The 15,316-nt window shown below is 41.0% G+C and overlaps 1 protein-coding gene across 1 annotated transcript; it reads left to right on the top strand.

The window, feature by feature from the left end:
- Positions 1-567: 567 nt before the first annotated feature.
- Positions 568-11,726, top strand: LOC146391323 (carboxypeptidase Z-like). Its single transcript, XM_084924201.1, has 11 exons — positions 568-718; positions 1,178-1,207; positions 1,676-2,050; positions 4,386-4,613; positions 4,698-4,924; positions 5,185-5,349; positions 5,497-5,655; positions 8,344-8,479; positions 8,641-8,780; positions 8,904-9,003; positions 9,891-11,726. The coding sequence occupies exons 1-11, from the start codon at positions 646-648 to the stop codon at positions 10,247-10,249; spliced, it is 1,992 nt and encodes a 663-aa protein (XP_084780327.1). The 5' UTR covers positions 568-645; the 3' UTR covers positions 10,250-11,726.
- Positions 11,727-15,316: the final 3,590 nt, after the last annotated feature.

Raw genomic sequence — 15,316 nt, forward strand, 5'->3', positions numbered from 1 at the left:
ATTAGGTGCTTGTACTCCCTTTCTCTGTGGGCACGTGACTGGTTTGGGGGGATTTTTGTGGATTAGACCGCTTTAAGTGTTTAGAACAGACAAATAAAACTAGAATAGTGTGTAGCACAAAGCTTCCCACAGGAAGGGGGATACAGAATGAAATGATAATCTGTGGCTTCATGACTACAAGCAAGCTCACACTGACATTTAATATGATGTTATAATTTTACAGCCAGTTTTAAGCAAGAAGAAGCACCGACCCAAACTATAAATTATTATTCTTCAGAATGAGGATTCATGTGAAGTGAAAATGTGAGGTTATTAGTCTAAATACGCAGAGCCAGTTTTGAGTTTCGAGTTAAACCCAGCAGCAGGCCCGGGAAACAGCCACCAGCCGTACTGAAAAACGAAGACGCAGCAAAATGTGAGCGAAAATTTGCCCATCCTTTCATGCACTTATCCCCGTTTTACCTCAGAGCCATTTCCTCTGTAACTCGATAGGAAACCGTAATGCTTGTAATAAAGTCGCTCACACAGTTGCTCGGAGGAAAGTTTTGCAGACTTGGGACACTCCAACGCGCACACTCACGCCCTCTGGCTCAGTGTGTGAGGTGCCACATCGAAACGGAACATAAGTGTCGGAAAGTGCGCATCATGCTGCTGATCCTGCTGCAGTTGTTGGTTTTTGCGTCTTGTGCTCCTCCGCGATGCGACCCGAAGTTTCGAGGTAAACTTTCTGCACTTTTTGCGATAACAAACTTTATGCTGATGTGCGCATCTGGACCTGCCGCGCAAAAACTGGACAGGACGTCACGTGCAGGCTGTGGACTATTCTTGATTCAGAAGCTCATTTTTGTTCAATTAGACTTGTGAAAAATTCTTGTATGTAACTTTTAAAAAACCTAAAGCTACAGGATGAGTGAGCTGAATTAGATGGTGACAGATCTAAAGTCTGACAGATGGTGTTAATGTTTTAGATGGAAGCAAGTTTAATGAATACGATTTATAGTCGTGGAAAATGTGATCCTCGAGGGACTTAATGATTCTTTGTACACTGACTGGCTTTATAGAGAGTTGTTGAAGCAAGCACAGTGTTCTGTAGGCCCCACTGTAGCATTTACAAAAACCACCCTGCCATCTAGTGTCTACTCAGTGTCAGCTAATGGCATGCTGGTATGTCTTGCAGGACAGTGCAAGCCAATAATAGAAGAAAAACGTAAGTACCCATGGACTTAAAGCAAGAAAAGTGTCATGCATGTGCTGTTTGCTATCTTGCTTTTCTGTACACTTTCTAATTTCTAACCAATCAGTCTTTTGTGCCTCTAACACTGGACAAAATCAAGCCTCAAAGTCCCCCTTCTCCCCCCCTTAAAATGCCAAGTGACTGCAACAGGACTGTTTTTCACAACAAACAGGAGGAGATTATAAATGATAGTGGGTGTAGTTTTAGTGGAATCTGTCCCCAAAGCCATAAAATCATTGAGTATTTTTAGATGATCGATGGCAGCATGAAATATTCAAATTCTAATTTCCAGAGATAATAGAAATATTTAGGACTAGACGATTGAGGACGGCACAGTGAAGCTCATGATTAAGCGCTGCAACAGATGGAGATACACGTCTTGATCTGTTACTTTTTAAGCTGATCCCTGATCTGTCTTCATTGTGGAATTTTTCTACTCAGCCAAATGCACAGATCTAATGCTGTCCTACTGCGATGACATGCCCTACGCTCAAACCATGTTCCCAAACATCCTCGGTCACAAGACCCGCGAGGATGCTGAAGCTGGCGCTGAGTACCTCCTCATCAGCGTGGCTGAATCTCTGCTGGGCGGAGATTGTAACCCAGAGATTCGCATGCTGGGCTGCTCGGTGTTGGCCCCACGTTGTGAGAAGGAGAAGGTGCTGAAGCCGTGCCGCAGCACGTGTGAAGCCGTGCGCAGAAGATGCAGTCGCACGTTTGACAAGATACAGATGGCCTGGCCCTACTTCCTCGACTGCGATCGCTTCTTTGTCAGCGACCAAGAGGGATGTTATGACCCCCTGGAGGGCCTCAGAGGTGAGATATAATCACAGCATACTGTCATTATGTTGACCTTTGTTGACCTGAATCGGCCTTAGTCTTGGCTGTGGCTGATGACATCCGTGTAAATGTTTTAAATACTGACATTAGCTTCTTTTTTCCACCTGAAAAAACCCCCAACTCAAATAAAAAGCAGGCATGAAAATTTCAGCAGTGCACTCCTTCTCCTAAACACATTTTCTGAAGGCATCTGGTTTGCAGACATGCTTATGTGGCTCACTTTAAGATATAGCCTAACTGGAACGCCTTACTTCCCCTATAAACTGTCACTAATGCTTGATCCTGTGGTTATCTTCTGGTGTTTTTTTTGGCAGTGGCTTTATAAACAACCCACAGTGAACCACAGAAAGGCACACATTGCTAAATCATATCTTGCCCAAATAGCTGAAAAGTCTTTATAGTAAAAAACAAAACACAAAAACAATAACAGACCTAAATATGTATTGTGCTACCACTCGTTGCAGCTCCATGTGTGAACCAGATGAGCGCGTGAACAGCAGCAACTTCTGCACAGACACATGGAACCAATTTGAGTAGTTAAGTTGTGTCATTTCAACATTTATAGACAGTATAATGTGTACATTTCATGGAGTGTATGCAGGTAGTGCTTTTTAAATTGTTCCAAAACTTTCATGATACACAGTCTGGTAGCAGGTTAACCTGATATCAGTATAAGAACTCCAGCTGTTCTTCTTTCACTGTGTATCATATTAGGACAGTAACATTCACGAGGGCGACTAAAGGCCTGCGTTAACAGTGTTCTCCTGAATGCACCCTTATAAACATAACTATATCATCTTAAATAATAAAACAACAGACACTACAAGCTGTAGCAGATACTACAATACATTCTTAAGTTTGGACTCCCCTCACGGGCCTCTCAGTTCTTTGGTCTGCTGCCTGACATTGTCTTACTCCTTTATTTTGCAGCAGTGAAGCTAACTTCTATCACTCAGCACAATAAAACTTAATGTTTGTAGGCAGACTGAGTCAGTGTTTGTGGCGCAATGTGATAGGTTGATTTCCTCATGTGTCATTTCAAAAATCCTGATAATATTAAATCTTCCCATTTAGAAACATTACATAAATGTAAAAACATAATTCGGGTGCGGTATACTAGGGACTGATATTGGCTCATATCAGTATTTATAAAGGCCGATAAATAAAAATTTTGAAAAAGTGGAAACAAGAGAAACAATCAACCACAACATGATGTTACATAATTTATCCACCAGAGGGCACTCAAATGCAACAACGAGCTGATCCAAGCAGAGGCATTAGGTAGTGCTAGCACAAAGCTTAAGTGAAATAATTCGCAAACCTCAACTCTACTAATTTATTTTGCCAACCTTCATCAGAGGCTCAAACACAATGGAGGTCATACTATTTATACACAGAGGTGCATCTTCTTCAGATTGAATGAAAGAATGAAAGAAGACTACATTGTCAACAAGGATTCTTAAATAACTACAGATAACAAACATGATGGAAATCTGTTTGGGTTTTTGAAATCACTAAATATCTGCATCAGCCTTAAAATGTAAAATTTCCATATAGGCCAAGCATACACTATGTATGTATGTGATTTCCACCCTTTAAATTGTATCTATGCAAAGACATATTAGGGAAAAAGAAAGGGCCTCAGAGGTGTGAGTGCATGTACCATTTGGGATGATTTCTCCACAATATGAGTGTTTACATAAACCATCTGTTGCTGATAATGTAGCCAGCAGCTCTGTGTTGCAGTCATAGATGTTAAAGTTTTTGTATAATACAGTTTTACACTGCATAAATCATGGTTTTTAAACCAGTAGTGAAAGGTTTCACAGCCTTTCTAGGTCTGGTCTCAGCTGGTGTCAGAAATAAGTGTGAATCCTAAAATCAGGGCAGACTTGTACAGACTTTGGGGGAGGGGCGGGGTGGCAGTTGAAATAAACACTTCTAACTAATTATAGATTTGAAGTGCTTCAACTTTTTCTCCTTTAGATTTCTGTTGTAAACTGCAATATTTATACCCTGGAAAACCTTACACAAATAAGGATCGTACTTCCATTTGAGGTAGGTGAGATAGAACAAGTCATTGTTCAACCAGCTTCACCTAACAGCCCCTAAAAAGAGGGTGTTAAAACCCACTGTGATAATATAGTGTGTCTGTTTTGGGACCTTACTCTGTGTGCATACATGAAAAGCTGGTTGTGGGATGAGCAACAGAACTGGCATTGATTGAAAAGATGAGCTGGAGTGGTGAAGGGTTGCAAAGCAGCTTGCAGAGCAGCTTGCAGATTTCCTGTAACTATGTTTGTCTCTACAGGGCAGGAGGAAGAAGAAGCTGCTGATGCCCTGGATATTCTACTCACTGCGGACTCCCCTGACACTTTGCAGTTCACCTATCATTCCAACACTGACCTGATCAGTGTCTTAAAGAAGACCGAGGAGCAGTGCTCCGGCATAGCCCGGACCTACAGCATAGGCCGCAGTATGGAGGGCAGAGAGCTGCTTGTGATCGAGTTCTCTAACAATCCCGGAGAGCATGAACTACGTAAGTCAAGCTCCTCAGTCTTCATAAGGTCTGCTTTCTTTTCTCTTACAAATGTAGGTAAAACTTAAACGTGGCTCTCTACAGTTGAGCCGGAGGTAAAGTATATTGGGAACATGCACGGAAATGAAGTCCTTGGCCGCCAACTACTCATCTACTTGGTTCAGCACATGTGCTCAGAGTATTTGCTCGGCAACGAGCGGATTCAGACTCTAATCAACACCACCCGCATCCACATTCTGCCCTCCATGAACCCCGATGGGTATGAGTTGGCTGTTTCCGGAGTCAGTGACAATAACTACGATTTTGAGCAGGTGAGCTATTTACAGTTACAAGCAGTAAATATATTGATGTGCAGTTTGAGTCAATAGTTAAGTAATTAGTAATGCATGATTCCCTGCACAGTGCAGCAGAACATCAGCTCTTTAAATTGATGCCCATGAGCACAAAGCCAAACGCTCACCTTACAGAATATATTGTAGTCTGTTATAGTTGATTGGCAATTTCTGTATGACTCATACTGCTACTATCTAAAACACATATTATTAATAAGGCAATAATACTTAATCCTCAGGAGGATCAAAGATATGATTCTTGGAACATCGGCCGAAATAACGCCCAGAACATCGACCTGAACAGAAACTTCCCCGACCTGACGTCCGTCGTTTACAGCAGACGCAGACAAAAGGGCTACCGCACCGACCACATCCTAATCCCAGACTATTACTGGTTTGGTAAGGTACAGTATAAATCCTTATCCATATATAGTGAATGACACTGCACATACTTTATGAAATAATGAGCTGTGATGTTGCAAACTTTGCCTCTTTACAATAAACTGACTTAATCAGTTAGACCAATAAGAAGTGTTAATGCTAAAATCCAGGTTGCACCGGAGACCTACGCTGTCATGAAGTGGGTCCGCTCCATCCCGTTTGTGCTCTCCGCTAACTTCCATGGGGGAGACTTGGTGGTGTCTTACCCTTACGATCTGTCCAAACACCCATTGGGACGTGAAATGTTCTGCCCAACCCCAGATGATAAGGTAAAAAGGGTTCTTTGGGAAACTTATAGAGTTAAAGAATAGTTTGGAATAATCAAAAACAAAGTGAAACCTAAACAAACCCTAAAAACCAGAAAATATAAAGGACCTCAATTATTACTGTCATCAGTACAGGTATGAATATGTAGTATATGTTTAGAGGAAGCTGGAAAAAGAATAGACTGTTGACTGTAACCACAGACATTCTGGTTATTTGATTTGCCTTTTTAATCTCTTAACATCTACCAGGTAAATGGTGGGTCAACCAATGCTAAACAAGCATAAACTACAAGATGAAGAGCGTGTCTCTTAAACGTATTACAGTTTCACATAAATGGTTGGACGTGTTAGATGTGAACCTAACCTTAATTTAATTGCATGTTTAGTCCAGTTCTCAGTGTATATATTCCCCTCTTTCTCATGCAAAATTGGGCATCCTTGACTCCTCTCATTGCATCCTAGGCCTCCCAACTCACAAGCAAATAAAAGAGGTGAGGATTCCCGTGGAGCGAGGAGCCGGGGCAACAGGGATTTTTAAAAAAAGGAGAAAGCCATTTTAAAGCAGTGTTAATTAAATGATACCTGACATGACTGTATGATAAATATACAGGGAGTGCAGAATTATTAGGCAAATGAGTATTTTGTCCACATCATCCTCTTCATGCATGTTGTCTTACTCCAAGCTGTATAGGCTCGAAAGCCTACTACCAATTAAGCATATTAGGTGATGTGCATCTCTGTAATGAGAAGGGGTGTGGTCTAATGACATCAACACCCTATATCAGGTGTGCATAATTATTAGGCAACGTCCTTTCCTTTGGCAAAATGGGTCAAAAGAAGGACTTGACAGGCTCAGAAAAGTCAAAAATAGTGAGATATCTTGCAGAGGGATGCAGCAGTCTCAAAATTGCAAAGCTTCTGAAGCGTGATCATCGAACAATCAAGCGTTTCATTCAAAATAGTCAACAGGGTCGCAAGAAGCATATGGAAAAACCAAGGCGCAAAATAACTGCCCATGAACTGAGAAAAGTCAAGCGTGCAGCTGCCAAGATGCCACTTGCCACCAGTTTAGCCATATTTCAGAGCTGCAACATCACTGGAGTGCCCAAAAGCACAAGGTGTGCAATACTCAGAGACATGGCCAAGGTAAGAAAGGCTGAAAGACGACCACCACTGAACAAGACACACAAGCTGAAACGTTAAGACTGGGCCAAGAAATATCTCAAGACTGGTTTTTCTAAGGTTTTATAGACTGATGAAATGAGAGTGAGTCTTGATGGGCCAGATGGATGGGCCCGTGGCTGGATTGGTAAAGGGCAGAGAGCTCCAGTCCGACTCAGATGCCAGCAAGGTGGAGGTGGAGTACTGGTTTGGGCTGGTATCATCAAAGATGAGCTTGTGGGGCCTTTTCGGGTTGAGGATGGAGTCAAGCTCAACTCCCAGTCCTACTGCCAGTTTCTGGAAGACACCTTCTTCAAGCAGTGGTACAGGAAGAAGTCTGCATCCTTCAAGAAAAACATGATTTTCATGCAGGACAATGCTCCATCACACGCGTCCAAGTACTCCACAGCGTGGCTGGCAAGAAAGGGTATAAAAGAAGAAAAACTAATGACATGGCCTCCTTGTTCACCTGATCTGAACCCCATTGAGAACCTGTGGTCCATCATCAAATGTGAGATTTACAAGGAGGGAAAACAGTACACCTCTCTGAACAGTGTCTGGGAGGCTGTGGTTGCTGCTGCACGCAATGTTGATGGTGAACAGATCAAAACACTGACAGAATCCATGGATGGCAGGCTTTTGAGTGTCCTTGCAAAGAAAGGTGGCTATATTGGTCGCTGATTTGTTTTTGTTTTGTTTTTGAATGTCAGAAATGTATATTTGTGAATGTGGAGATGTTATATTGGTTTCACTGGTAAAAATAAATAATTGAAATGGGTATATATTTGTTTTTTGTTAAGTTGCCTAATAATTATGCACAGTAATAGTCACCTGCACACACAGATATCCCCCTAAAATAGCTAAAACTAAAAACAAACTAAAAACTACTTCCAAAAACATTCAGCTTTGATATTAATGAGTTTTTTGGGTTCATTGAGAACATGGTTGTTGTTCAATAATAAAATTATTCCTCAAAAATACAACTTGCCTAATAATTCTGCACTCCCTGTAAACACAAAAGATACACCAGTGCATCCTTTGTGACCGAGTGTGCATCCTCCAGGAGTGCACACCGCTCTATGCTTTTTCCTACAGTCACTGGTCAGTTCTGAAAACCTTCTACACCCTTATATTCTTACTTTATGCAATATATCAGTCATGTTTCAATGAGTTAAAGGCTATAAAGTGAAGGACCTATGATGGTGTAGACTACAGCTACTACAACTGTAACGGGACTGGTAAGTAAGGTGTAATATTGAATATTATTTGCAGTGTGCTCCCATAAAACACTTCATGCAGTGACATGCCTGTTTACTGCTCTTTGAGGCAAGGTGGAAGCAATGAGTCATCGCTAACAACAGAAAACAGATGGCAAAAAAATAGGACAAAACATTATCAAGATCAGCAGACTCTGATTTTTTATTTATGTTTGTTGCCCCGGTAAAACCGTGTGAACATGTGGTTTAAATCAGTGGTCATTTTTTCATCTGAACAAAGGGAGAAACAGTTAACCAGTTTTACATTTTGCAGGTTTTCAAATTTATCGCAGCAACTTATGCAAATGCCCATGAAACCATGTCCAATGACAACGCACGCTGTGGATCGTCTCGTACTCACAGCCAGAAAGGGATCGTTAATGGAGCTCAGTGGTCCAGCTTGGCAGGCGGTGAGTTGGGGGGGGGGGACGGGACACAAATCCAGAGAAGTAAAATAGATTTCTGAGTCAGGAAGGAAAGTGCTGTTGTCTGCTGAGTCTACTAGAGGGTGCTGTAAGACCAGTTATGAACCTGTGAGTGTGTTTTTGGATTTTTGTTTTTTTGTGGTCAGGAATGCAAGACTTCAACTATCTCCACACCAACTGCTTTGAGGTGACTGTGAATGTGGGATGTGATAGATTTCCCCCTGAAGAGGAACTGGCCTTTGCCTGGCATGAAAACCAAGAATCTTTGCTCTCATTTATGGAGGCAGTAAGACTCTTTTAGCAGATATCCTGATTTTTGTTGGCCTGGCAGTTCAGCACATGTTAGCAATAGCATACTGAATCTCAAATGATCTATTTGTAAACAACTTTCTTGGGTGTTGGTCCTCAGGCCCATCGTGGCATCAAAGGGATTGTAAAAGATGAAGAGGGAAATGCTATAAAAGGTGCCAGGATATCTGTCAGAGGGATACAGCACGACATTACAACAGGTAATAACTATCACCTGCTAACAAAACATACGCCTTTACAAAAGTTCATTTAGTTATGACATTAGTTTTGTCTCTTAGTCAATTTTTAAGCTCTATACGGCCAACATGATTTTTATTCAGTAATTCAGACATGTAGCATCTTAAATATTAAAAAGATATGAGCTATAAAGGCAAAAAAGGCATTTTGAGGTAGTTGTCCAGTATAAGTACAACTTCCTGTGTCAGGTTTTTCATAAAACCTATATTAAGCTCATAACAAAGCTCAATAACATCATTATTTATTCTGATCACAACCTTCCAACCACCCTTCAACCATGTTATGAGTGTTACTGTTGCACAGTAAGGCACTCTACAACTTCCCTTAGGGTAAGATGCGTTTGGCCACAAATTCAATAACCAAGTGAGAATCTGAGAAGCATCGTATGTAAACACCTTGTTGTGACAGTAAAACAAGATTCAGCATCAAGTAGTCACTAACAGCAGCACAAAACTTTGAAAATAATTGACAAATCTCAACTTTTTTGTCATATTATCTGAGTAATCTGTTTATTTTAGTTTATTTCTTGTGTTGAGAAAGGTAAAAAATATCTGATATATATCGGCACTGGTGTCTGTATTAAAAATCCTATCTAGGTTCTCGAGGTGGAAGTACCTGGAAACCAAATAAATATCTTACTTCAACTAAAGTTATTAAGGTCACTGCAGTTCTACCAAACACCTACTCCCACAGTTTGTATAACAGGGTTTCTGCAAGTTGTGTAAACACATCTTGATGTGTAAAATGAACATTTCTCTACAAATATATTCGTACTCATGTACTGTGTATTCATGTCAATTATAAGCCCAATTAAAAGCCCAAATACTCAGCCTTTCTGTCCCTGCCCCAGCTGAAAATGGAGACTACTGGCGGCTCCTCACTCCTGGCATCCACATAGTCTCCGCCTCTGCGCAAGGCTACACCAGAGCCACCAAGAAAATCCAGCTGCCCTCTCGCATGAAGACTGCAGGCCGGGTGGACTTTGTGTTGCCGAAAGCGCCTGTGGACTATGACGCGCAGGAAGAGGACGACGCCATCTCATCCATGGGCACCTACGACAAGTTTGACCCTTACAACCAGTACCAGCGCTACACCCAGATGGCTGATTTGAGCCAGAACCAAGAGGAGAGAGCAGAGAAGCCCTGGTGGTGGAATTACTTTGCTTTGCCTGGAGTACCTTCCCCCACCTGGCTGCTGAAGCAATATTAGAGCTTTAACAAGAGAAGCAAGAAATGAGTCTGTCTTTCTACATTATGCAGAAAAACATGGAAGTGTTACTTTTTACTGATGCTACTCCCGCTTCACAATTTTGCCTTTATGTGCTGTGTCTGGTCCGAAGCCCAAACCTGAATTATAATGTAAGCGCCTTACAAGCTTTTGCCTGGACAGTAACATAACTTTAGTTAATGGCCACGATTGAATAAAAAACACGTTAAAAGATTTGACCTGCAGTTTTATAGCACTATTTCACCTGAACTGTCGATATTTTTCATGAATTATTGGCGTATTTAGACCTGACCCCTGACTACTTACAATTACCAAACACAAGGTTTCTGATGGCCACTAGGGGGCAAGCTAAACCAACATCTGGCTGAAGTTGCTCCAAACGGTGGTTACTCCTCAACACAGTGTGCAATTTGTGAAATTGGCGTAAATAGACATGTCATTGAGAATAAATAGTTTTGCATTCATTTCTCTCATTAGTGAGCGTAAGGAAGAATTTGGTTTGTGATATAATCTGTTATTTAAGCGATTATAAAAAGAAGTTAAAGGTTTTACATTGACTATAAAACAACAATTTACTCACTATACACAACTCTCATGTGTCCAGGATTCTGAAAGTGTTCTAATATACAGCGCAGAATAGTAATTTTCAACTTTTATCATTTTTTTTATGCTATTTAGATTTCATGAGTCATGATTCAAATTCAAAAAACACTTTATTTATTCCCCAAGAGGCAATTAAAAACACACCAACAGAACATCAAACAAACATAAACATGAAAGCATCAGTATAACTGACCGATCACAGTTCAGGTACACTGAGCAGGTCAATTATAAAATATAATATTTTATAATTATATTATTACTGTATTACTCCTAAAATGCATTTTTAACCTAAAACCCCTCCACGTGTAGACATGCTGTCCTGCAATAATCTGTATGTCGTTCCACTAAAGAGTGACTGGCCTTCATTGCTGAATAATTGTTAGACACTTGATGAAGTTTTATATTCTCCACTTTTCCCACAGAAAATAAACCACACTTCTTGGAGGGATCCTGACCTCTTGTATAGTTTATTTACAACCAAGCCCGGGGTAATCAGCTGAAACTTCTGTCAGTGTGTAGGGTGTATTGCATGTCGACCTTCCTTAGAGGACGAGCGTTCGGTCAAATTAGACCTCATTTCTTTTGGAGTCCATAAATAGTGGCAGACAATAAAGTGCATTACGTAGACTTGTCTACAAACAACAATGGAGGAATAAGCAAGAAGTGCTAAGAAGATAAAGATATATCTTTATCTTCTTAGAAGGCAAATTTGTTACAGTTAAAGAAAAAACAAAACATCCACAACAACAGAATTTCACAGAGAAAAGCACCAAATGGACACTAGATCCCGATAATGAAAAGTAGCCCAACCAGAGTAAGGCATGCATTCGCATTGGCAGCCCTGGGGTCCAGTGAAGTCCCAAATCCTATAAACAAAACAGCTCTTAAGAATTTTTTTATGAAAGGTCATGAAAGAAGCATGGGAAAAGCAAATTACCCCCAGATAAAGGTCGAGGAATAGTATTATAAAATCATAGTGAAAAGTCTGCTTAGAGAACTACTTGACCCATGACAAGTCAGTGAAAAAAACACCGGGCTTCTCAGGGGATTTATAAAACACAAACACATGATTTGGCACCAAACTCGGTCAGCCAAACAACAGAGACCTCCATCTACAGGAGAATAGGAAAATACTCCACACTCTCCCAGGATCACATAACCCTGTGGGCAGGGCTTTCAGCACACTGTCAGAGGGCATCAGGATGCCTGTGGGTCCATGCAGGATGTTACAAATACTGGATTTCATTATGTACCGCACTGGCACTGCAGTACCTCTAACGGTATTGTTTACAGTGATATTGCAATGGTACCTGCAGCAACATCTATACCACCATATTCATGGTCACATATATCAAAGTAGTGGGCTTTAAGCTGCAAGCATTGATAACGTAAACATATATGAAGCTGCTACACTAACATACCATAAATCTGAGGAGCTAATGAAGCTGCAAACTTGTCATAACAAGGTTCACTCACTGTTTCAGCAGATTTAATTACAATATTTTGGCCGTCAGTTGTTCAGTTGTGGCGAAGATGGTTAAGAGTGTTATCATGTGACCTTTACAATCACTTAACTGTCATCACTTGTTGCATTAGACCGAAAGCTGCGGAAGCTAATAAGTGGATCTTAGGTTGACAAGGTCAAGAGTGAAAGTTCAAGCTTGACTGAGATAAAGTAGCTCTACAGGTGAACACTGCAGGTAAGGTTTAAAAGGTCTCAATGGAAATTTGACATTGTGTGACATTTTAAGTGCAATAACTGACAGTGTGGCATACAAAATCCAACTGTTTATCCAATGAGCCATCATCCATTGATGAATCTAAGGGAGGGGTGGGCAACTCCAGGCCTCGAGGGCCGGTGTCCCTGCAGGTTTTAGATGTGTCCTTGAACCAACACAGCTGATTTAAATGGCTAAATTAGCTCCTCAACATGCCCCGAAGTTCTCCAGAGTCCTGCTAATGAACTAATCATGTGATTCAGGTGTGTTGACCCAAGGTGAGATCTAAAACCTGCAGGACACCGGCCCTCGAGGCCTGGAATTGCCCACCCCTGATCTAAGGGATATGTCCATAATGTGACTTTTTTCACTCTAGTATTTATAGACTGACCTTGTATACAGCAAGGCATTAGGCCACACCTCTTAATTCTTTGAATTCAGGTGTTTTCAGGCCCACAGGTATATAAAATCTAGTCACGCAGTCTGCCTTTTGCGAAAGAATGAGTCGTTCTAATGAGCCCACTGAATTCAGGTTTGGTGGTTGGTAACAGGATATCACCATTGCAATGAGTCAGTTTATAAAATTACTGTCCACTTAGATATTCTTAGTGGTATTATTACAAAGTGGAAGTATTTAGGAACCACAGCGACTCAGCTGCCAGTCGCAGACCATGTAACTACAGAACTCCTAATATCCTCTGGCATTAACATCAGCACAAATCCTGTCCACTGGGAGCTTCATGGGATGGGGATCAATACCCGAGCAGCTCCTGTAGGTTTAATGTGTAGGTGGTCCAGTAAAGTACTCGACCACCTACCTTTCCATATGTTATTGATGGCTGGGTTTTAAGGATAGTGTATCATATTTTTTCCTTTTTCATCTCTATTTGCCCTTTTTTCCTGTAATTTTATGAATGAGCTGATCAATTTTCACTTGTTTTTCAGTTTCTTTTTTATTTTTGTTTTAGTTAAACCATGTGCCATTCAAACTGTTTTTGCTGCGCTTTGCAGTTCTTGGAATTACAGTTAAAACACCAGACATATCAACATGTGAATGTAATATAAGAAACTTTAGATAATTTATCGACAAATGTCCTTGATTTAATGGCGCTGCAGTCTTTTGCAAAATGTGCAAAATCCCACGAAACAAGGTCCCATGCAGAATTGAACCCGTTTGCTTTTCTGAGCCCGCTTCCTTGAGCCTACGATGTCAGGTGGGGTGCCAGATCACCAATTACTTGGTAAGGCTGAGAAAGTTGCAAAGAGCTGCCCTGAGCTGCCATGTTGTGTTAGCATCATGCTGCTGGCAAGTAGGTAAGTAACGCCTCATTTCAGTTCAGTGAACCTGCTCTCTTTTCTCAGAGGACTTTTAATACGCTTATGTCCCACCTCGAGACCAGTTTGTTAACTATGACTATTTATGAATGCTTAGTCCACCATGTGGATACAGTGCCACCAGGTGCCAGCATTGAAGCAGGGGGTACTTTCATTTAATACTCTCATTAACTCATTTTAGTATGAGACTGACAAGTCTGCTGCACGTCAGACAAAGTGCTGTTATCTGTGTAAATGTATATTAATATAATACGCAGACATACTTTTATCATGCTGCGCTTTTCAAAACAGAAGTCTCTTAAAAAAGAATAAATTGTGACGATTGAGACACAGAGAGAAATAAGAAGCAATAGGTAAATTGCAATATACAGGGAGTGCAGAATTATTAGGCAAGTTGTATTTTTGAGGAATAATTTTATTATTGAACAACAACCATGTTTTCAATGAACCCACAAAACTCATTAATATCAAAGCTGAATGTTTTTGGAAGTAGTTTTTAGTTTGTTTTTAGTTTTAGCTATTTTAGGGGGATATCTGTGTGTGCAGGTGACTATTACTGTGCATAATTATTAGGCAACTTAACAAAAAACAAATATATACCCATTTCAATTATTTATTTTTACCAGTGACACCAATATAACATCTCCACATTCACAAATATACATTTCTGGCATTCAAAAACAAAACAAAAACAAATCAGCGACCAATATAGCCACCTTTCTTTGCAAGGACACTCAAAAGCCTGCCATCCATGGATTCTGTCAGTGTTTTGATCTGTTCACCATCAACATTGCGTGCAGCAGCAACCACAGCCTCCCAGACACTGTTCAGAGAGGTGTACTGTTTTCCCTCCTTGTAAATCTCACATTTGATGATGGACCACAGGTTCTCAATGGGGTTCAGATCAGGTGAACAAGGAGGCCATGTCATTAGTTTTTCTTCTTTTATACCCTTTCTTGCCAGCCACGCTGTGGAGTACTTGGACGCGTGTGATGGAGCATTGTCCTGCATGAAAATCATGTTTTTCTTGAAGGATGCAGACTTCTTCCTGTACCACTGCTTGAAGAAGGTGTCTTCCAGAAACTGGCAGTAGGACTGGGAGTTGAGCTTGACTCCATCCTCAACCCGAAAAGGCCCCACAAGCTCATCTTTGATGATACCAGTCCAAACCAGTACTCCACCTCCACCTTGCTGGCGTCTGAGTCGGACTGGAGCTCTCTGCCCTTTACCAATCCAGCCACGGGCCCATCCATCTGGCCCATCAAGACTCACTCTCATTTCATCAGTCCATAAAACCTTAGAAAAACCAGTCTTGAGATATTTCTTGGCCCAGTCTTGACGTTTCAGCTTGTGTGTCTTGTTCAGTCGTGGTCGTCTTTCAGCCTTTCTTACC

This window comes from Perissodus microlepis, chromosome 3, assembly GCF_051167445.1.
Source record: "Perissodus microlepis isolate ML-2025 ecotype Zambia chromosome 3, ASM5116744v1, whole genome shotgun sequence".
Classification (NCBI taxonomy): Eukaryota; Metazoa; Chordata; class Actinopteri; order Cichliformes; family Cichlidae; genus Perissodus; species Perissodus microlepis.

Coding starts and splice junctions, on each gene's coding strand:
- LOC146391323 (XM_084924201.1), top strand. CDS start 646: ATGCTGCTGATCCTGCTGCAGTTGTTGGTTTTTGCGTCTTGTGCTCCT. Junction 1,208..1,675: donor GCCAATAATAGAAGAAAAAC/GTAAGTACCCAT, acceptor TTTTCTACTCAG/CCAAATGCACAGATCTAATG. Junction 2,051..4,385: donor CCCCCTGGAGGGCCTCAGAG/GTGAGATATAAT, acceptor TTGTCTCTACAG/GGCAGGAGGAAGAAGAAGCT.